The sequence below is a fragment of the Chanos chanos genome, chromosome 15 (genome assembly GCF_902362185.1).
Source record: "Chanos chanos chromosome 15, fChaCha1.1, whole genome shotgun sequence".
NCBI lineage: Eukaryota > Metazoa > Chordata > Actinopteri > Gonorynchiformes > Chanidae > Chanos > Chanos chanos.
This window is the reverse complement of record NC_044509.1, coordinates 17,561,221-17,583,720: the sequence shown is the minus strand read 5'-3', so window position 1 is coordinate 17,583,720 and position 22,500 is coordinate 17,561,221. Positions and strand designations below refer to the sequence as shown.

Below are 22,500 nucleotides of genomic sequence, written 5' to 3'. Positions count from 1 at the left end.
CACCTTAGAGACGTCTCTGCTAATACCCAGACCGGCTGTTCTCTGTTTCCATCAGACACAGATCACCACCCTTACAATCAGATAAATCTGTCCTCAGGAATGTCTCTTACATGATGAACACAGTCTCAGGAATGTTCCGGTACAAACACACACATACACACACCCGTCTTACCTTTTCATAGGTCCGGCTGCAGCCAAAGCCGAAGATGAGCAGGTGACCGTGTGAGTCGGTACAGGCAAAGTGTTGACCATCAGCCGAGAACTTACAGTCAAACACAGCCCCATGTCCCTGTCCCTCAATCTGAGAGAGAGAGAGAGCGAGAGAGAGAGAGAGAGAGAGAGTGTGTGAGAGAGAGAGAGAAAGTGTGTTAGGGAGCGAGAGTGAGAGCGAGAGAGAAAGTGTGTTAGAGAGCGAGAGTGAGTGAGAGAGCGAGAAAGTGTGTGAGAGAGTGAGAGAGAGAGAGAGAGAGAGAGAGAGAGAGAAAGTGTGTTAGAGAGCGAGAGCGAGTGAGAGAGAGAGAGTGTGTGAGAGAGCGAGAGAGAGAAAGTGTGTTAGAGAGCGAGAGCGAGTGAGAGAGAGAGTGTGTGAGAGAGCGAGAGTGAGAGTGAGAGAGTGAGGGAGAGAGAGAGAGAGAGAGAGAGTGTGAGAGAGAGAGCGCGAGAGACAGAGTGAGAGAGAGAGAGTGTGAGAGAGTGACAGAGAGAGAGATAGCATATAAGATAGTGATAAGAGCAGACAGACAGACAGAGCCTGTGGACTTGTCAGTACCATGTTGAAGAAGTTGCGGATCTTGGTGCCTTTGCTGAGATCCCAGATGTAGATGTTGCCGTCGTGACCAGCAGACAGCATGATCCGCGTGTCAAAGGGGTGGGCCTCCAGTACAAACACCTCATCATCATGACCCTGGAGACAGAACAGCCAATCACATACCACCACTTGACTGACCTGACAAACGCAACCAATCAGGGGCTCGTCCTCACAAATATACCAGCACTCCTTCATTCAGAAACACAAGGCTTGTAGATCTCTAGTCTGTCTTACATAGTCCGACACACACACACGCACACGCATGTGCACACGCTCAGACACGCATACAGACACACACAGCATGAGCAACTCACAGAGAGCACGTGCAGTAGCTGGCCAGTTGAGGAGTTCCAGACTTTGAGCAGGTAGTTTGACACGGCAGTGATAACCATGCGGTCACTCCGGTCCCACGCTACCATGGTTACCACTAGCTTAGTCGACTTGTCCTCTCCAGACACCACAGCACTCCTGTTAAACAGACACACACACACACACACACACACACACACATTTGCAATGAGAAAGAGAGAAAAACGAAAGAAAGAAAGAAAGAAAGAATGTGAAAGAGTGAAAAAGAGAAAGAGAGAAAGAGAGGGAGCAAGAGAGAGAGAGAGCTGCTACTATCAAAAGCCATTTAAGTAACACAGGCTTGTGTTTGCATAATGTATTTTATCTCTCCACACGCCAGTACAGTCCTTTACCCTGGGAATCATAATGTGTCCTTTACCCTGGGAATCATAATGTACTCTTTACCCTGGGAATCATGTGTTCTTTACCCTGGTGATCATGTGTCCTTTACCCTGGTAATCATGTGTCCTTTACCCTGGTAATCATGTGTTCTTTACCCTGGGAATCATGTGTTCTTTACCCTGGTAATCATGTGTCCCCTACCCTGGTAATCATGTGTCCTTTACCCTGGTAATCATGTGTCCTTTACCCTGGTAATCATATGTCCTTTACCCTGGTAATCATAATGTACTCTTTACCCTGGGAATCATAATGTACTCTTTACCCTGGTAATCATGTGTTCTTTACCCTGGTAATCATGTGTTCTTTACCCTGGTAATCATGTGTTCTTTACCCTGGGAATCATAATGTGTTCTTTACCCTGGTAATCATGTGTCCTTTACCCTGGGAATCATGTGTTCTTTACCCTGGGAATCATAATGTGTTCTTTACCCTGGTAATCATGTGTCCTTTACCCTGGTAATCATGTGTCCTTTACCCTGGGAATCATGTGTCCTTTACCCTGGGAATCATGTGTCCTTTACCCTGGGAATCATGTGTCCTTTACCCTGGGAATCATGTGTCCTTTACCCTGGGAATCATGTGTCCTTTACCCTGGGAATCATAATGTGTTCTTTACCCTGGGAATCATAATGTGTTCTTTACCCTGGTAATCATGTGTCCTTTACCCTGGTAATCATGTGTCCTTTACCCTGGTAATCATGTGTCCTTTACCCTGGTAATCGTGTTTTTTACCCTGGGAATCATAATGTGTTCTTTACCCTGGTAATCATGTGTCCTTTACCCTGGTAATCATGTGTCCTTTACCCTGGTAATCATAATGTACTCTTTACCCTGGTAATCATGTGTCCTTTACCCTGGGAATCATAATGTACTCTTTACCCTGGTAATCATGTGTCCTTTACCCTGGTAATCATGTGTCCTTTACCCTGGTAATCATGTGTCCTTTACCCTGGTAATCGTGTGTCCTTTACCCTGGGAATCATAATGTGTTCTTTACCCTGGGAATCATAATGTGTTCTTTACCCTGGTAATCATGTGTCCTTTACCCTGGTAATCATGTGTCCTTTACCCTGGTAATCATAATGTACTCTTTACCCTGGTAATCATGTGTCCTTTACCCTGGGAATCATGTGTCCTTTACCCTGGGAATCATAATGTATTCTTTACCCTGGGAATCATAATGTACTCTTTACCCTGGGAATCATAATGTATTCTTTACCCTGGGAATCATAATGTACTCTTTACCCTGGTAATCGAGTGCTCATATCCAGGGTCAGACCCCTCCACTGCTGCTGCTGGTACTGCCAAACCCGTGCCGTCCCGTCCCGGCTCCCACTCACAAACCTCAGACTTCACACAGAAAAAACAGGAACTGCCCATTAGATAGAACGCACACAGGAAAACTACCAACAGGCATCACGAAAACGAGTCACCAACATAAACAAACACAACACCAGGCTGCTCTGACAGACATCAAACACAACCAATTTAAGACAGCAGCCAATGAAAACAAAACAGGCCACTGACAGGCAGAAATCTAGCCAATCAGCAGCCTCAGACTCTCTCTTACCTGTCACTGTTGTTACAAAACTGCACAGCAACAACCTTATCCTGGAAGACAGAAAAGAGAACTTATATGAAACCTGACCAACAGAGACGCAACAGGGATAAAGATATTTTCATGCAGATCTTTTCTCTTTCGCTTTCACTACATGTTTTCCACCCCACACAGTCTCTGTGAGGGAGAACTTGTCAGTGATGTTAACGCTGTAACAGAGGCTGATTCTCATAAACATGTCAAAGGCAGTTCAGATAAAAAAAACAAAACAAAACAAAACCAAACCAGCTGAGACCTGCAGCTGGGGGAGAAGAGCCAAAGAGAAGAGTACACTACAGTACGATCAGTTTCCTGAACACGTGAGACCCGTGGTGAGTGTTGTTTGTCTGGGTAACCCCTGTGAAACTGAGTGAAGTCTGTTCATTGGCTGGAGAGTTTCTGACAGTCAGTGTCATCAGGTCAAAGATGTTATGAATTTCCTTCAGCGTCTGTGGCCGGAGCTTTCTCATAAGGGACGAATCAACGTGCTCTGTTTTTAGGTTTCTCTGCCACAAACTATAAACTCCTCAATTCAGCAAGCTTTGTTTTGATAAAACATGAAAATGAACCAACCGTCAACCAACCTGGGTAAAGTTAACCTACCATCACAATGTCGGTAAAGTTAACCTACCATCACAATGTGGGTAAAGTTAACCTACCATCACAATGTGGGTAAAGTTAACCTACCATCACAATGTGGGTAAAGTTAACCTACCATCACAATGTGGGTAAAGTTAACCTACCATCACAATGTGGGTAAAGTTAACCTACCATCACAATGTGGGTAAAGTTAACCTACCATCACAATGTGGGTGAGGTTAGTGTTTGAATGACTGGTCCGTGTTCCAGTCCCAGTTCCCTGTCCTTGTCTCCTTACACACTATTCTCTCTCTCACACACACACACACACACACACACACACACACACTCACCATGTGGGCGTCAAGCTCCGAGAGTTTAATGGGGGTCTCGGAGCCAAGGTAGTAGACTCTGATCACATGATCTGTGCTTCCGGTGGTCAGGAACATGCCACCTAATGGGACAGAGGTCAAAGGTTATGGGTCAGCGGTCAGTCATCTTCAGATTTTCATCACAGGAGGATTTATACTGTGTCCTATTTGTGTTTCAGTGTTTGCAGTGAAACATGAAACGTGGATGAGGTATCTGATTAGACAGATCAGCAGTTGTGAGAGTGGACTATAGATTAGAGACTGGAGAGTGGCATTCTGTACAGAGTCAGAGCAAGGGGTGGAGTTCATTAGAGTGTAAAGGGTTGAACAGAGTGTATGTATGTGTGTGTGCGTGTGTGTGTGTGTGTGGGGGGGGGGGGGGGGGGGGGGGGGGGTTGGTCCTGACCAGAGCTGAAGGAGCAGCAGGAGATCTGAACACCTGGACGTGAACGTTCAAGAAACTTCACTGGCCGGTCACTGGACATCCATAAACACACACACACACACACACACACACACACACACACACACACATTATTTTAGGTTTCAATAAAAGCAAAGTTATGACCTTCTATGTCTGATGCTCTCTAAGCCTGTTTCACATATTTAGTGAGAGAAAGTTGTCCTCACATGAACTTCATGGTCAGAGCGTTCCACTGCCAGAAACAGACCATTCCGTCTGCCCCCGTGGAGGCCAGGGTCCGAGAAGAACCGCACGCTGATGGAGAAAACTGCACAGGAGACAAAGATGAAGAGAAGGACAAGATAAGTGTATTGAAAAAAGAAAGAAAGAAAGAAAGAAAGGATGAAAAAGGCAAATCACTGAGTAGCTGTAGCTTTTAGCACAGAGAACATAAAAGCGATGGACGCAGACACACACACCTGTATGGATGTAATGGAGGCTGTGTGTCCCTGCAGGACGGTGATCGGCGCACAGGTACGCAGGCACCACACACGTATGACTTTATCACAGCTGGCCGACGCCAACATGGTGTTCTCATAATTCACCGTCATGTCCGAAATCTCCGCTGCATGCCCACGCAGGGTCGACAGGAGACGCCCGTCATCCGTCACCCAGATCTTCACCAAACAGTCATCTGAACCCTGCACAGAAACACAGCGCCGGTGAGAAAGCACACACACACGCGTTTACATGATACCAACACACACACACACACACACACACACACACACACCTGCATGTTACCTCAAGGTTCCGTTCGTGTGTCTTACAGTAAATCCCAGTGCAGTAATCAAATACACAGAGAGAACCATCCACCAATCAACTCCTTACATTTCATCCCCAACACAAACCACAAACGAACACACTCTGACAACAGTCCCCTAACACACAGACTCACATACACACACAAAATCCCAGCCATAGAGGATGACCAGGTTCTCACAACGAGCTCACATGATGCACAGCACTTGTTGCGGAGGGTCAGTCCACCTGAAGCTGCAGGACTGTTACTGAACGACTGTCACTGAAGGACTGTCACTGAGGGACTGTCACTGAGGGACTGTCACTGAGGGACTGTTACTGAGGGACTGTCACTGAGGGACTGTCACTGAGGGACTGTCAGTGAGGGACTGTCAGTGAGGGACTGTCACTGAGGGACTGTCAGTGAGGGACTGTCACTGAGGGACTGTCACTGAAGGACTGTTACTGAAGGACTGTTACTGAGGGACTGTCACTGAGGGACTGTTACTGAAGGACTGTCACTGAAGGACTGTCACTGAAGGACTGTCACTGAAGGACTGTCACTGAAGGACTGTCACTGAGGGACTGTCACTGAGGGACTGTCACTGAGGGACTGTTACTGAGGGACTGTTACTGAGGGACTGTCACTGAAGGACTGTTACTGAGGGACTGTTACTGAGGGACTGTTACTGAGGGACTGTCACTGAAGGACTGTTACTGAGGCATTTAATCTCTAACCCGTCTCTGTCTCTGGCAATGGTCCCCAAGTGCCTGAAGTCAGCCATCCTAGTGCCAGTGCCGAAAAAAGCCAGACATCAGCAGTCTGAACGACTATCGTCCAGTTGCCCTCACACCAACGATAATGAAGTGCTTTGAAAGGTTGGTCCTCACCCACATCAAAGCCATCATCTCTGCCTCACTGATCCCAGACCAGTTCCCTTACAGAGCCATCATCTCTGTCTCACTGGACTCAGACCAGTTCCCTTACAAAGCCATCATCTCTGCCTCACTGGACTCAGACCAGCTCCCTTACAGAGCCATCATCTCTGCCTCACTGGACCCAGACCAGTTCCCTTACAGAGCCATCATCCCTGCCTCACTGATCCCAGACCAGTTCCCTTACAGAGCCATCATCCCTGCCTCACTGATCCCAGACCATTTCCCTTACAAAGCCATCATCTCTGCCTCACTGGACTCAGACCAGTTCCCTTACAGAGCCATCATCTCTGCCTCACTGGACCCAGACCAGTTCCCTTACAGAGCCATCATCTCTGCCTCACTGGACCCAGACCAGTTCCCTTACAGAGCCATCATCTCTGCCTCACTGGACCCAGACCAGTTCCCTTACAGAGCTGACAGATCCACAGAGGACACCATCTCTCTGGCTCTTCACACTGTCCTGACTCACCTGGAGAGACAGGGCACAGGCGTGAGGATGTTAGTTGTGGACTACAGCTCTGCTTTCAGTACTGTCATCCCCAGAAAGTTCACCTCCAAACTCCACCAACTCGGCCTCAGTTCATCACTGTGTGACTGGATCCTGAATGTCCTGTCAGAGTGTCCTCAGGGACTGGGCCCCCACCTGTCCTCCACTATAACTCTGACCACTTACACACTGAGCCCCATCCTCTACTCCCTCTTCACACACGACTGTGTCCCTGCACTCGCCACTAACACCATCATTAAGTTTGCAGATGACACAATGGTGATTGGGCTGATCTCAATAGCGATGAAAAGGCCTACAGAGCAGAGGTGCAGAACCTGGTGAGCTGGTGCCTCGAGAGCAACCTGTCCCTCAGTACAGCAAAGCCAAGGAGCGAACCATCAACTCTAGAAGGTCACAGGATAATGAGGACGCTCCTGTCTACATCAACGGTGACAGAGTGGAGAGAGTGTCCAGTTTACACGTCTCAGAGGACCCCACATGGTCCACTAACACCCCCACACTGGTCAGGAAAGCACACCAACGGCTGTTTTTCCTAAGGACACTAAAGAAAGCTGGACTGCCCCATCAGATCCTGTTGACTTTCTACCGCTGCACCACAGAGAGCATCCTAACACACTGCATCTCTGTGTGGAATCTCAGCTGCGCAGAAGCCGTCAGGAGAGCTGTCCAGCGGGTTGTCTCCAGAGCACAGAGGATCGTTGGGATTGAGCTCCCAGCCCTGGAGGACATCTACAGCTTGCACCGCCTCAGAGAAGCCACCAGCATCTGCAAGGACTCGACACACCCACGCCGTCGGCTGTTTGAACTCCTCCCATCTGGCGGATGTTACGAGGCCTTCTACACCTGCACCTCCAGACCGAGGAATAGCTTTATCCCCAGAGCTATAACTGCTCTGAATCAACCCCCCCCCCCCCCCCCCCCCCCATAATCTGACTGACTCCCCCATAACTTGTCTGGCACAACTGACTCACATACACACACACTGCACTACGCCACCAAATAAGCTATCTACATTTCCGTACTATTCTGGTTTTGTTGCTGTGGTTTGCACATCTGAGCTGTTTTTGCACTATTTACTACTGTCAGTCACTGTTTATACTGCTGTTACTTTATTGCTACTTTTCCATACTGTATTGGTTCTGGTGCTGCATTGGTTCTGGTACTGCATTCCACATCCGGACTGTCGCACTTACCACCACCAGACACTGTTCGTTACTTTACTACTTTATTGCTATTTATCTTATTTGTTGGTCTATCCTTACCTTATTTATTGTTTTTTAAAATTGTTTTTTATAGCATCAAGTACGAAGTTGCAAACCTAATCTCGTTGTGCAGTGACAACTGTACTTGTGCAATGACAGTAATGATATTCTATTCTATGCAGACACACACACACGCAGACACAGACACACACACATGCAGACACAGACACGCACACACACACACACACGCAGACGCAGACACACACACACGCAGACACGCAGACACAAACACACACACACACGCAGACGCAGAGCGGCACTCTCTTTACCGTGAAGATGCGTCTGCCGGTGCGATCAAAGGCCACGCAGTACACAGAGGAAAGATGGCCTAGGATTCGCCGATGCATCTTCATGTGTTGATATGTGCAGGGGGGGAGGGCGTGGCCAAAACGGGCAGTGCCTGTTGCCTGGCGACCGGACATTATAGATACTGAGGAGAAATGAAGAGAAATTGTGACAAACTTGAGCAAAAAAAAAAAACAACAACAAAACAACTCCAAAACAACAAAAAAAAACCCTTTTAAAATTTGAAGGATCACTGGACCAGACAGAGGTAATATTTACCTAGGCTGGGCAGAGTAATACTGAAGACCGGGGGTTCTGGAGGTCGACCCCTGTGTAGGGCGGCCACAGCAGACCCACTCCATAACGCACGAGAACAACCTGAGAGAGAGAGAGAGAGAGAGAGAGACAGAGAGACAGAGAGAGAGAGAGACAGAGAGAGAGAGAGACAGAGAGAGAGTGAGAGAGAGAGAGAGAGGAAGGAGAGAGAGAGAGAGGGAGGAAGAAGAGGGAGAGAGAGAGAGAATGTGTACATTACGTATTTTGTTATGAATTAGCTCTGATTAGGTCAGAACATTTTCCATTCTCCCATGTACAAAGGAGGAACACTCATCTGAGACACATAACACAGAGAAAGAGAAAGAGAGAGAGAGAGAGAGAGAGAGAGAGAGAGGGAGAGAGAGGAGAGAAAGAGACAGAGAGGAGAGAAAGACACAGAGAAAAAGAGAGAGAGACAGAGAGGAGAGAAAAAGAGAGAGAGACAGACAGAGAGAGAGTGAGAGAGGAGAGAAAGAGAGAGAGACAGAGAGGAGAGAAAGAGAGAGTGAGAGAGGAGGAGATTATGTTAGTAGCGTTAACACAGAGCTGGGTCTCTCACTCTTTGTGGTGCGCAATAAGGACTGTCTTCCCGTGCCCAGTAAGCTGCGGACTCCAGGCACACTGGGAGGAATGTGTTGGTCAACCAGAGGCCCAACTCGCTCACAGACTCGCAGCAGGTAGTCCGCTGGAATATGCTGGTTCAGTGCCACCTATGCAAACACACATAAACATGAGAGTGTTATATGAGGTTATATGTGAGCTGTTGTGCATGTCAAATGAGAGAATCTGGATGCAAATAAACATTTTAACACACAATATCTGTATGAGCTGCATTTAGTTCATGGATATAAACACATTCTTGCTTGTATGATCCACAATTTAGTGTTCTGTGTGTGATGTTTCTGTATTTTTTTGGCTGTAGATCTTCAATGTTTTTTGTTGCATTATTTGGAGACGATGGAAGCCATTGCTGTTAAACTGATAAATTCTATTGAAGGTCTGCCACTCATCGCATGCACATCACAATTGAAGGGCTTGTTCTGTAACTCTCTCTCGCACACGCGCGCGCACACACATACACACACACTGCAGCTAGCCGTCTGTATAATGAAGCCCAATCAGAATCGTCCTGTGTCCTGTCCTGCACTAACACAAACGGTAACTGGGATTTCATTGGCTGGAGTCGGCTTTGACTGACGCATAAAGTAACCAGTCCTACGTCTCTTTCCTTGCCCTCGTTTAACCCCTCCTATCCGGCCCGCACAAAGGCTTTAATTTCAAATCAAATAAATTAATTTCAAAGACATTTTTAAAAAGTGTTATTGAGCCAAGGTGTCGATACACTATCTAAAAGCTGCCCCGTTTCTATATTCGATGCCACAATTTCAGGGTATATCGCGAGCGACATATCAAATTTTAACATACAATTCCATAAGAAAAGTTGTTATGTGAATTTGACAGCACACTATAACTTCAGCGATAATACTCACCCAGTCTTGAAAGTTTCGTTTATATTGTTTTCCATCCCAACTCCACCGTTTCGGGATCAGCTAAACGGAGACACGCGGAGGGGTAAATACACAGAGAGTCGATCTCACCATACGAGCTTATAGCGACACATCGGTGAGCATTTTCACATCTGACGAAATGTTATGATATTTAAGTTGAAAAGCCAGCTGATAAGGCGCTCACGAGACAGTAGAAGAAAGCGACTGAGCGGACCTTACCTCATATTCCTCCAGCTCCTCCAGCAGGATCTAAGTGAACACACAGCGGGTTAGACTTAAGCTCACTCTCATACACGAAGTACACTATTCACGACAAACCAATACATTGACATATTTTACCTGAGCCGACTTTTTACATGGTCCCGACTGGAGAAATCTGACTATCAGGTAATACAGCTCTGAAAACAGAGTGGCACATTATCAAGCTATTGAGCTATAGCATTAGCCTAGCCTAGCTTAGCTTTAAAGGCTAACTGCTAAAAGCTTAAAGTGTTATCAGCAACATTTCAGACAAAAACACATTGTCACAATACCGACCGGATTCGATTTGTGAACACTGTTCCGCTGCCATGGCCCTGTTCGGGCGCTTAAGAGACACCGGTCGGTGTTTTCGTTGTATTTCTGAAGCGGCCCCTCTTGAATTGTTCCCACCGCTTTGGCCTTTTCCTCAAAGCGGTCTGTTGCAGACAGAACCAACTGCTTTGTTAGCGCCCTCCTGCGACAGGTTCTGGCTGCAGTGCTAATCAAAGCCGCTAGGGGGAGCAGTAAACAGGGAGGTCAAGCAGGTGAACGTACCTTCCCTGAGAGGAGACATCTTGATCGTGATAGCAATCTGCCATTGACGTGGTATTAAATGTCGTGTTTTCAGGTGTTTGTTTTCTTTTCTGAGCCAGTTTCGAAGAAAAAGATTGGATCCCGCTACCAACCACAGCAGTTTTAAACGTCCATTCGAATACGTTAAGGCTCCCCGTCGTCACAAAAGTTTATTGTACCTTGTAAAAAATGAATAAATCAATACCGGAATAAAGCAAAAAAAAAAAAAAAATGCATTTTCCTCAATCTTTTGACCCATATCTCATGCAAGGGTAAACTGCCGATCGCTTCATTCTACTCCGGTTAGCAAATGCGTACTGAAAGATTATGAACATATTTCTGTCCTCGTTATTAAAGCTGAATACTGGTTAAGGAAATTTAGAGGCAGGAATTTCGAAGCCAGAGACACTCAGACATGGTGTTGTCATTATTAACAGGCCAGTAGTTGACAACAGAGCCAACAACCACAGAGGCAGTCATATCCCCAGGTGCCGTACCTTCGCGCTGCAGTTAGAGCTAAGCCGTGTCCAGGTCGAGTAGCGGGGAGCAACCCCAGTAATAGCAGGGTTACTACCGTTGATGGCAGTTGTAGTAACCGCAGCAGAAGTAAGATTAGTGGCGCCAGTATCTCGAAAACATAGTTACTCTGGGGATGATAGCCTATTATCAGTCATTTAACCGAGGGCAACTGTTTTCTGCAGAAATCGACTCTCCTCTTCCGAGATGTTACTTATTATTAGTAGGCGATATGAGGGGCGGATGTCACCCCCCTTGTTAACTCAGTCCGCTGCATAAAAGTTAGAGGTGTATTTACTCATTACTTTAATACAGTTATAAAAAGACACTTGTAGTAGGGAGAGAAGAAAGATAACTGGATAAAATGGAATTGTAGAATTAGAAATGTCAGTTGTGATTAAGGCATCCTGCAACAATGTCCTTTGGGAGGTGTGCATGGGTGTGTGTGTGTTGGTCAAAAATAACCCATAACCCATTAAAAAATAACAAATCCGCTACTGTTTAGTGTTCCTCTCACCCCATAATAAGCTGTCATCACATACCTTGCTAACAAGAGCAGTGACAACTACACTGAAAATGAGTGTGACCTTTCACCCCTGTGGAGTAGGGTTTTTCAAACTTGGATATGAAAATTTCTGTTTGGTTCTGTATAAAATGATTGACCCGACATAGGGTCACATGATGTCGAAACTGCCTTTAAACGCTATGAGAGAATTACATCTTTGATTTATGGCCACTATATGAGGAGGCAGCACCAACAATGAGATCTTCTCACGCAAGGTGAAAGTGGGTGACCAGTTTAGACTTTTTGTCCCCCAGCGCCTAAGCTGGACAATGACGGCTTTACTCTAGGTGTAAGGAATTGGGTCTTACATAACAAGTCAAAAATGACTATGGAAGAAAATTACAGTGATATGTGATGTAACTTGTCATGTTGGTGTTTTAGGCCTATTTCACAAATCTGATAGGCAAGAGGAAATTACTACATGTGCTACAGTTACATCTCTCTTTTTAATCTTTTCATCTTTACCAGTAACTGCACATTATCTGGGCAATAAGGTTGAGTAGGAAAAAAGGCAAGTCAGGCTTTTTTTTTTTTTGAGGAAAACTCCAATGATCGCTTTATTCAGTGACATCCAGAGCTTCAGCGGGTACACTAATCATTCAGAGATGAATTTTCAGTTGTTAAAAAAATTCACAATACTCAAATTTTTCATACTTATCTGAAAAAAGTCCTGTATAATAACATAGGTGATTTTGTATCTTCTTATGAGGCCAGTTCTTTAGCGTTTTGTAGTTTAGTTTGGACAAATCGTTTCTGCTGTAGGGTTCTTAAAAAGCCAGGAGTCCACTCTCACTGCAGCACTCGGAATGCTCTTAGTAAGGTTTTTTTTCTTTTTCTTTTTCCTCCAGATTCGTTAGATTCATTCCTTGTTCTTACAGACAACCCATTATTAAAAGAAAAACTGAACACCCCCCCCCCCTCCCCCCAAATTAAGACCTACACTGCACAGACCCAAGAATAAGAAGACAATCACTGACTTACATTTACTGAGCTGGTGAACCAACAATGCACAGCCACCTAGAACTCCCGAACAAAGGTACCAACCATCCGTATTAAAAACAGCTAAATGAAAACAACAGAACAAAAGTGCCCTTAGCACTCACAAATGGCAGACACCTGGTATGACCATGGCCAAACAGAAAACTCCATATTCAGCTTTGAGTTTGTGCTAAAAACCTGTAGCAGTTATATACAAAATTGTTGATAAAAATATTCCTCTGGGGATGCCTGTGGGTGGGTGGGGGGGTCCATGTGAGATACAGGAGGCGCCGAGAGACAGGGAGAACAATGGCTGATGGATGGATGAATAAACGGATGGATGGATGGGGCGTGGTGCTACTCAGTCTTAGGCTCCTCCTTCTCGGGCTCAGGCTCCGCCTCTGGAGTTTTCTCGACCTGCGCAGAGAGGAATCACAATCCACATTCACACAGACGTATTTCCAACAAACATACAGAATGCTTGAGTTGATACATGCAACCCAGAATTACACATTTACATACGTGTGCTTCACATGTTAGCCTGTTTTCAGTTTTCTTTTCCCAACCACTGAGGCACTGCTGAAGCAATATGTTATTTTCTGCTGCTGTAAACCTGATCTGTTCCCTATCTGCATTAGTCCATGTTGATGTGTTTTGCTCCCATTAAACTCAATGCTCAAATATAATAAGAAGGGCACTGCACTGGAGCTGGTGCACCAACCCGAAGTTATTTCAGACGCAGCTCACATGTCCTTAGCACATGGAAATGGTAAAGCCTTTTCTGGAGCGTTGGTACTGCATCATACTGGCATTTCAGATGAATTTCCAGGCTTATCATTTCCCTCACCCCAGGCCAGTGTCTGACTTCTCTGTATCTTTACTCGGTGATCCTCACACAGGAGCTCTGACTGCAGTGAATCACTGACACTGGGTTTCATCACCAGTGTACGTGTGTTTACAGAGGCCTCTCTATGCCTATACGCTACATATCATATTAAGAACAATTCATTATCTGGCACAACCATACCAGCTTCTGCTTTCAAATGTAGGAGAAGTCCAAATGTGACTTAGGGCAGTGTGTGTGTGTGTGTGTGTGTGTCTATGTATCAGTGTGTATGTATCAGTGTGTGTGTGTGTGTGTGTGTGTGTGTGTGCGTGTACCTCATTAGTCTTACTCTCTCCGTTTTCTGACTGGTTCTCTTCCTTGGTTTCCTCCGGCTTTGCCTTGGGTTTCTTCTCCTCCTTTTTGTCATTCACTTCTTTCTCTTTCTGTTAGGAGAACGAACATTGTTTAAAAAGCATCAACCAAACACAAAGCCACTGCTTAACGCATCCACCCAACACAAAGCCACTGCTTAACGAGGAGCGCGCGCTGCCTGTGCCGGAGGTGGAAAACATGGCTGTGTGTTGAGAGACTCCTGTCTGTGACACTGCTCCTTCAACACATTCAGCCCTGACCATGAAGCACTTAGCCCATCTCCTCCAGTTTTAGCCACTGGAAATGCATGCACTGACATTTTAAATATGCTAACATATCATTCAGATGGATGTGTATGTGTTGACATCTAACTGTAAGACACCCCTTGCCGCGCGGCGCTTCTCTCTGACTGACTCTGACTCTAGGAGAGTCAGTGTAAGATCCGCAGCCTGGCGGAGGACTCGCTGCTTTACCTTGGCTGTTTTTTTGGGTTTGGGTTCAGGCTTGGGAGGAGCAGGTTTCTGAGGAAAGAGCAGAAATGGGAGATTATTGATCTTTTGATTTATTACAGGCGGAAATTATTGATCATTGATATAATATGATTAAAATGAGACATGTGTCCGTTTCCATACAGAGAGAGAAGTGGAGGGAGAGCCAGGTAACCAGGGTTCCTGTCTCACTGTGCTGAGGCTCAATGGAGAACACTGCCCTGTTCTTTTCACATATTCAGTCTCCTCTATGTCAGCTCCCCATGAAAGAGACAGGCTGAGGAAAGTTCTGACTACCCTTCAGTACCTTCTAGTCCAGAACTCCTCTCAGACAAGCAAAATCCCTTACACTCACCTGAATCACCTGAACGTGTGCTATGACTAAACACTAGAATACACACAGATACATGCACGCACGCACACACACGCATGTATGCACACACGCACGCACGCGCACACGCACACACACACACACAGAGGACGATTTAAGGTGCCATATCGATGCATACACACCGCTGATAACCGGGCAGATCTTCTCTGCGGCTGAAAAGAAAGACAAAAGTGTTATTTACAATGTGCAGATAATACACATTTGGTACACACAGATGTGTGTATTTCACCACGGAGAATGACACGCGTACATGGAGGAACATTCTTAGTGCATGTCAAAGAGACTGATGCTTTCTAACCACACACACACACACACACACACACACTTAAACAAGGTCAGGTTTTCTCAGTTAGTCCACCGACCTCCTCTCCCTGTCTCCTGTCACCATTTGTCTAGTGAACTTAAACGTGTTTTAATTTGAAAATGGATCGTGTTTGGAGATCTCCATTAGAGTAAACAGAAGGACAATATACATCATTTCTGAAATCTGATCTATTTATTCATAATGATGTTAAGGACATTACAGGTAATCTGAAAACACCACGTTTAAATCAGCACATCTTTTGAGTCTTTAGCCTTTATCTCTTTAAAATCTCTGTGGTGATTCTCTACCACAGGACTGAGGTCATGCCTGTGCTGAAATTACTGCTGATTTGGACAACATGGTTTTTGCTTTTGTTACCCTGTGAGTGTTGCTGGTTAAGAATTTCAGCTGCTTAAAATAACAATGAATATGAACTTGTGATTATTCTGGACTTACCCAAAGCCTGTGATATTGTTAATTCTCACACACTACTGCATTTCTGTGCTTTTCAGGACCTTACATGGCTCTGTCAGTATGTAAGTGACTGCAGACAGATTATATGGGCCAATGGCTGGCCAGCGTCTTCTGTGGGGTCCCACTAGGCTCTGATCTTGGGCCTCTGACATTTCGGGTCTACCATAATGCTCTTTGTGTTATCACAGCCTTGGCTGATCTCTTTGCCTGTGATACCGATGTTTTTTGTTTTGTTTTTTTGGTCAAAATGTCACATTCATCACTGAGCCTTACTCTGGCATGTTTAACATATTCAGCCGGTTATGAAAAAAAGGGTCAGTAGAGTTTTGCTTTTTTCAACTTGATTCCTTAGAGTTTTAACTGAAGAAAAAAAATAATCTAGGAAGAAGACATTCAACTGGTCTTCAGAAAAATGACAGAACCTCTTTGCATTCTCAGAAAAATGAGTAGCTTGGTTCATAAACCATGTGCTTTAACAATGTATTTTAGCTTGATTTTTCTATATATGTAAAAATGTTGCTATGTTTCACAGAATGCGGATTGTACACTACACATATGTAAGCATAGCCGCTTACTTTTGTAACCACTTAGACTTAACTTGCCTGTTTTGTTTTTCTTTTGGAAGTTAATTTTGAGGTTGGGACACTTTATAGTATTGCAGTACTTTATACGTTGATGTTTCTTTCCTCATCTGTACTGTATTTCCTTATCTGTTGGTTTTTACATTATTTTGGGAGACATGACAGTCGTAGAAACAGTAATATATCCAGGCCCTTGTTTGTCAGACACCTGCATTACTTACCTCCTCCTTCACCTCACCATCAGTTCCCTATTCAAAGAAAAAAAAAGAAAAGTTAGTTAAGTCCAAAGGTGTCCACAATGACACGTCCTGACTAATATTCTGACAGTAAGTCGAGTGATGCTTTGAAAGTTCACCTGACCCACATTGAACCTGGACTGCTCTGGCTGCTCGCAAAGCTTTTATGATATGGCGTTATGTTTGTCACGATGAAAAGAGCAGACTGACAAATGCTTCCAGTCTGTTTATACTGTATTTGAACGCCTACTGATCTCCTGAAATTACCGACTTTGACCGAAGACATTTTCACAGCACCAGCTCAACTAATTTTCTCAAGGGGGAGGGGCACATACGAAATCACCTCTGCCCTGCCATCTGGCGATAAGAAGGCGCCATAACACTCATCTTCCACGGCGAACAAAGAACACTTATTAAAATTGTTGATTAATACGACCATCTCCGAACACAATCGACACTATACAAAAAATAAGAGTTCTTCTACTATTTTTCTATGCCCCTTAGACAGTAGTTGGTGCGATTTCGCGTTTATAAAACGACATTCCTGTGTTACTGCGTTCGAGATGGAGAGTGTAGGAGCTGCAAAGCATGGCTGCGGGTCTACAGGCATGGAGATCTCACTCCAGCTCTCAGGCGACACTCACAGAGCTCCGAGCAAACATTTCCTCTCCTATTCGCTCCGCCGTCGAAGAAAAATACCGCTTTCAGAGTAAAAAATTCTAAAATTCACGACGATCTCGCTTTCGCAACCAAATTGCACACAAGTCGAATAGATTTTTATAAAATTCCCGTTGTCGCGAAGGCTTCCTAATTTCACGACTGATTTATAAGGGCAAAAGTATATTCGCATGCTGTAATAGGGCTCTCTACATACCTTTCTCTTGGGCATGTTGGATTTTTGATATTTTTCTTCTTTTATGCAAAACTAATACGATATCTTTAATTAATCTGAGTTCACAGTTTGGGGAGCCAGTCGTCCGCTATGCACTAATACTGTAGTAAACACACAGCTACATCAAAACCAGTGGTTGAATGGGGGGGTGGAGGTGCGGCCAAATTGTGACTGATGTTATGTTTGGCCAATCAACGGGTACCTGGAGGTGTCACAAAAGAACCCGATTCTCAACTCTGTAGTTGTTTTACGCGCGAAATCCTGAGTGCATATGTAGGAGGGCAAGACGTCGTAAGCTGCCAACAGTATATTTAAAACACTCTCATGAAGAAATCAGTTCGCACTGATTTGATAGTCGTCAAGCTACTGACTCATGTCCGACTTTAGCGCAAACCAGACGGCGCTTTACAGCGTCAGAGGAAAAAGAAAAGGTCCCGAGATTGCTCTGAGATAGTCCTGCAATTATTTTCATCATGGCGACCCAGGACTAATACACTTTGGTTTTGCCGGTGTTATGACAATCTATCGTAGCCATCAGAAAATGCTGTCCGTTGTTTGTGCCCATGCGCTGTTTGTAACGCATGCGTGTAGGGTTAAGGTTACGAGTAGGTTTAGGGCTAGGGTTACGGTATAGTCAGTACCATAGGTGATACACTGTGACAGGGAAGCAAAAAATAACAAAACACCGGCAAAGCTGCCTTTCATGTCACGGTGCTATAAGACATTTCCATCTGTGAGTTTGGTCTTCGTGTATACATTGTTACCGCTTTAACACTGACACACTCAAGTGCTATATTCTTGTGTTTTTAATGAGGCCATTCCTGATTATTATTATTATTATTATTATTATTATTATTATTATTATTATTATTATTATCGTTTTATTTATTTTTTTACAAAAATTGCGCGGCAATATAATTGGGAATTGAACTTCCGTTTAAAAATCAAGTTAAAGGAAACCGAAGCCCGCTTTTTTATACTGGAATTACTGCGGTCACTTGTGCACGAAAACTTGAAACCAGAGAGAGATTTCTTCGGTGGGAGTAACGGGAATTTAAAGGTTCCTGTAACTTCTACATTTCGATGCTACGCCAAGCCTCGATTTTCATTGTGTTGAATTTAAATTTAAAGCATAAAAAATGCGAAAAAATCTTTTGTACCTCTTCTGTATGGCTTAGACATATCAAAACCCTACGGAACGGCGCAGTCAGCTGTGTCCCGTGGTAACCCGCAGTTAACCGTCCATAGATTAAATCACCAAGTTATGTAGGCAATTATTAAATCCAATTTCTGCCCGACCGCAGTGATATAATCCGAAATAACCATATGAGAAATGTCGGTTTGTGTTATGTGCAACGATCGAAATTGCAATGGCAGTAGTTCTTCGCAGATCCTAATGCAGAGTGGGCAAAGCCTGGATTATTCACAGTCCATTCCTGTTCAGACTGTTGTCTCGTAAAAAGCAACTTCCTGAATTCAGTCATTTGTATCACACATGCTATTCCGCTTCGGAAACCCACTCGAACGATTTTGATCGGGCGACAACTATTAAACCACTTACATCAGTACTGAGGCGAATGCAGCATATTTAATTTTCATCAGTTGCTACACAATACAACTTTTTTATTATTTTTTTTTAAAGATTTCGAATGAAAGCGGAGCGTAAAAATGTAAGCCAAAATGTAACAGTTCAACTCTATGGTTATATTAGTCACTGAAAATGATTTGGCTGAGGTATCGAGCCGTAGGGAGCGAGAGGGTTGGCTTCAGACCACAGGAGAAAGGTTCTCAATGGTAGATTCCTTATGGAATGTGCAGGTGATGAGTCTGAGTAAAATTACTCTCGGAGTAACAGCTATGGAAATGTGTTGTGTGAGCGAGAGAGAGAGAATTAATGAGTCAGTGTGTGTGAGTTTGTGTCCATCTCTCTGATCTCTGAGCCTGTACACACACACACACACACACACACACACACTCGTCTTTGGTTGAATGTGTATTTTGAGGATGCTGCTTTCAGTTCTGCTTTATTCAGTCCATGAGTTCACACTCACGAGCAGAATAATACTGTTTGAGTGTGTGTGTGTGTGTGTGTACACGCTTGTGTGTGTGTCAGTTTTAGTGAGTGTGTGAGTGTGTTTTAGACATTTGAAGATTATCTCACGGGGCACTTCCTTCTTGTAGTCACTCCTGTTTAGACTAGAGAGGGGAGCTCTCACAGGCACTAGCCTTGTCACAGTGAAATGCATTAAAACACTGAAGTGGATTTGGGAGAGAGTGGCCTTAGCCTATCAGCACACTTCTGGACTGGAGGAGCGAGCCAGGCACCTGACACTGTTGGTAGGAGTCGTGTACCATCATTCATTTCCTGAAGTCTGATTCCTCTCTCAGCCCTCTGTGAGGTCTCGTCTGTTAAACGACCTAGTTTTATGGCATTCTACCATAGTTTTTTTTTTTTTTTTACCAACAACTGTAACAATGTAACAGTGTTCTCAGTGAACCTGAAAGGTGCACTCTTTGAGTCTGGGTTTATCAAATGCTTTCATTTGGAGCAGTATGCGAATTTAATGAATATTTTGTCTTCCGTTTGCTGAGCGTTGAATTCGTCCTGTGCTCCTGTTCTCCTCTCTCTTCACCTCTGTATTCAGTGGCTGTGAGACCAGAGGGCTTTACACCCTGAATTAGGTGCCTCAGCTGGTCCATAACGAGCCTAAAGTCCAACTCAGTCATAAAAGAACGTCCCTGCCTCCTCTGCGTTTGAGCAGCAGGAGATTTGGTTGAATCTTATTGGTGGAACTGAAGAGTCCCGCTCTGGGGTTTCAATCTGTTGTGCATATTTGAATGCATTTGAGCTGATCAGTGACTGAAGCAGATGATCAGAGACACGAAGCTATCTGTCACTTAAATTTCTCAGACTTTTTTCAGATTGACCCACCTGCACGGTTGTAATGAATGTTATATACTTATATGTTATACTAAAACTAAATATGTTGTTGGTTGTGAAATTCTCTGATTGTGAAATTTTCCGTTTACGCTTAATGAGATCATTCAAAGTCTTATTCTGAGAAAACTGAGAGATATGACCAGTTGGACTTCCTGTCTGTGCTTTCAGATGAAGTTGCCTCCGAATAACAGCTCTTGTATTTTGTAGAAATATTCACCTAAGACTCTGAAAAAAAAAGTCAGCTTGCTTCACTTTCATATCCACTTTTTTTTCTCCTTTTTCTGCAGCAGCACGGCGGATCTGAGTGCGTCTGGGCTGTGGTTAAGCGCCATGCTCGGGGAGGCATTTCTGCAGCTCCTTCCATACAGACGTGACAACACAGAAACGACTGCACATCAGGATGGTCACAGTCCCGCAGGTCCTGACCCCGGGGCCTGGGCGCGTGTGGACCCTCGGACCCCGGGCTCACCTCTGACCCCTCGCGCAGTGACAGGTGTGAGCATGGGGAGCTGGTGGGAGGGTGAGAGAGGTATGTAACGTTAAGATGGCACGTTCTGCTGCGACGGACTGCAGTCTTCTCTTCTGTCGGGTGAAAAAACCTGGAAAACAAATCTCAAGCCCTTTACTGGATCCATTTACACTGTTCCACACGTTGGACTCGTCTAAGAACATTTGACTGGCCTCTCACTGGTTTCTGAATGTATCTGTAATTGATGTCTTTCCGGTCTTTGAATGTGTGTGTAACTGGTCTTTAAATTGTCGCTGACTGCTCTCTGGGTAGTTGTGTGTTTTCACTTCATATTACAGGGTAGAGAAGGGGAAGAGTCTTTTGGAAGTTCTGGGATGATAATGGTATGGTGTGTGTTGAAATCAGGCTGGGGAAATGAAATGCTATCTTCCAGCAGACAAAGCAGTCTATTGTTTCATGTAGTGGGAAAAAAACACACTCCTCATTCTCCTGTTTTTGTGTTCTACATCGTATTTAAGGTCACATATCAGCAGTGCTGTTCAGGCATTTTGAAAATGCCTTAGATATTTTTTTTTTCTTGAAAAGAAAGACGGCTCTTTATCAGCAGACGTATTTTTCACTCACAAATGACATGACCAGCGAATCGTCCTGTGGAACCGATCAGTTCTAACATGTGATTTGACTCTTCACACTGGACAGAATCACACATAAAAGCAACAGCACTGGTTCTTCTGGACCTTCTTCTTCGTCTCTTACTCTCACTGCTGCTGTTATTTCTGTGTAATGACTGCTCTGTCCCCAGCGGCACATGGGGCGTGAGACTGTCTGATGTCACGGGGCTGTGTAGAGAGTGTTTTACTGTATTTATAATTATCGGTAATCGCCTCTGATCCACCATGTTGTTTGTTTTTCAGTTGGGAGACAAGAGGCCCGGGAGCAGCCTGGGCCTCGCCTCACGTCAGCGCCCAGCTCTGCCCTCAACATCCCCAGTGGCCTGTCGGACAACTACGGGGGCCTGGAGCTGTACCGTTCCTGGTGCTGTCCCACTCTCTGCAGAGATTACCCAGACCTGCAGCTGGCCGGGGACCAGCTGGGGGACCGCAGCTCTCAGAGTCCGCGCTGGGAGAGCCCCCGGGCCGACGGGCCGCTTCTCCAGTCCGAGGACCTGGGCTTCATGGAGACCCTGTCCGAGCCACACCAACAGAATGACCCCCCCGCCCAGCAGGATAAGGGCTACATGGAGATGGAGAACAGCATGGGGGGCTGGGAGCGGCTGTCCAGCTCCATGCTGAACGGTTACCTGGAGACGAAGCTGCTGGAGGTGTACTGTCAACACATGCAGGACAGCCTGGCGCGCTGTAGCTCCTCTCTGGGCGCGGCCGTCATGCCAACGCTCGTGCCTGCCAGGCTGGAGGTGCCCGACGGGCAGGCAGACACTCAGGAGGAGTGTTTGGACTCTACCTCCACCCAAAACAGCGTACGCTACCTGAGCACATGTTCAGCCCCCGTGACCTCGCACTTCAGCTCA

General features: G+C 45.3%; 3 protein-coding genes across 3 annotated transcripts in view; 1 reads left to right on the top strand and 2 right to left on the bottom strand.

Annotated features, from left to right (window-relative positions):
* The window catches only part of brwd3 (bromodomain and WD repeat domain containing 3), a 26,434-nt gene extending 15,662 nt beyond the window's left edge, over positions 1 to 10,772 (bottom strand). Inside the window, exons 1-16 of the mRNA XM_030792650.1 lie at positions 10,664 to 10,772; positions 10,466 to 10,524; positions 10,346 to 10,375; positions 10,109 to 10,168; positions 9,178 to 9,328; positions 8,583 to 8,681; positions 8,288 to 8,448; positions 4,988 to 5,209; positions 4,736 to 4,836; positions 4,512 to 4,582; positions 4,088 to 4,188; positions 3,129 to 3,169; positions 2,804 to 2,908; positions 1,123 to 1,276; positions 770 to 904; positions 173 to 301 (exon numbers count right to left, since the gene is read on the bottom strand). Of these exons, the coding sequence (XP_030648510.1) occupies positions 173 to 301; positions 770 to 904; positions 1,123 to 1,276; positions 2,804 to 2,908; positions 3,129 to 3,169; positions 4,088 to 4,188; positions 4,512 to 4,582; positions 4,736 to 4,836; positions 4,988 to 5,209; positions 8,288 to 8,448; positions 8,583 to 8,681; positions 9,178 to 9,328; positions 10,109 to 10,168; positions 10,346 to 10,375; positions 10,466 to 10,524; positions 10,664 to 10,697 (1,653 nt within the window). The 5' untranslated portion in view covers positions 10,698 to 10,772. The remainder of the gene's footprint in view (positions 1 to 172; positions 302 to 769; positions 905 to 1,122; positions 1,277 to 2,803; positions 2,909 to 3,128; positions 3,170 to 4,087; positions 4,189 to 4,511; positions 4,583 to 4,735; positions 4,837 to 4,987; positions 5,210 to 8,287; positions 8,449 to 8,582; positions 8,682 to 9,177; positions 9,329 to 10,108; positions 10,169 to 10,345; positions 10,376 to 10,465; positions 10,525 to 10,663) is intronic.
* Positions 10,773 to 12,556: 1,784 nt separating this feature from the next.
* Positions 12,557 to 17,690, bottom strand: hmgn7 (high mobility group nucleosomal binding domain 7). The gene is made up of 6 exons (XM_030792472.1): positions 17,545 to 17,690; positions 16,656 to 16,682; positions 15,198 to 15,227; positions 14,670 to 14,717; positions 14,160 to 14,267; positions 12,557 to 13,415 (listed from the first exon to the last, which is right to left on the bottom strand). The coding sequence occupies exons 1-6, from the start codon at positions 17,557 to 17,559 to the stop codon at positions 13,356 to 13,358; spliced, it is 288 nt and encodes a 95-aa protein (XP_030648332.1). The 5' UTR covers positions 17,560 to 17,690; the 3' UTR covers positions 12,557 to 13,355.
* A 3,122-nt stretch (positions 17,691 to 20,812) lies between these two features.
* Positions 20,813 to 22,500, top strand: part of LOC115828340 (uncharacterized protein CXorf21 homolog) — a 1,829-nt gene continuing 141 nt past the window's right edge. Inside the window, exons 1-2 of the mRNA XM_030792300.1 lie at positions 20,813 to 21,023; positions 21,887 to 22,500. The exon at positions 21,887 to 22,500 is cut by the window's right edge and continues 141 nt beyond it. Coding sequence (XP_030648160.1) covers positions 20,834 to 21,023; positions 21,887 to 22,500 — 804 coding nt within the window. The 5' untranslated portion in view covers positions 20,813 to 20,833. The remainder of the gene's footprint in view (positions 21,024 to 21,886) is intronic.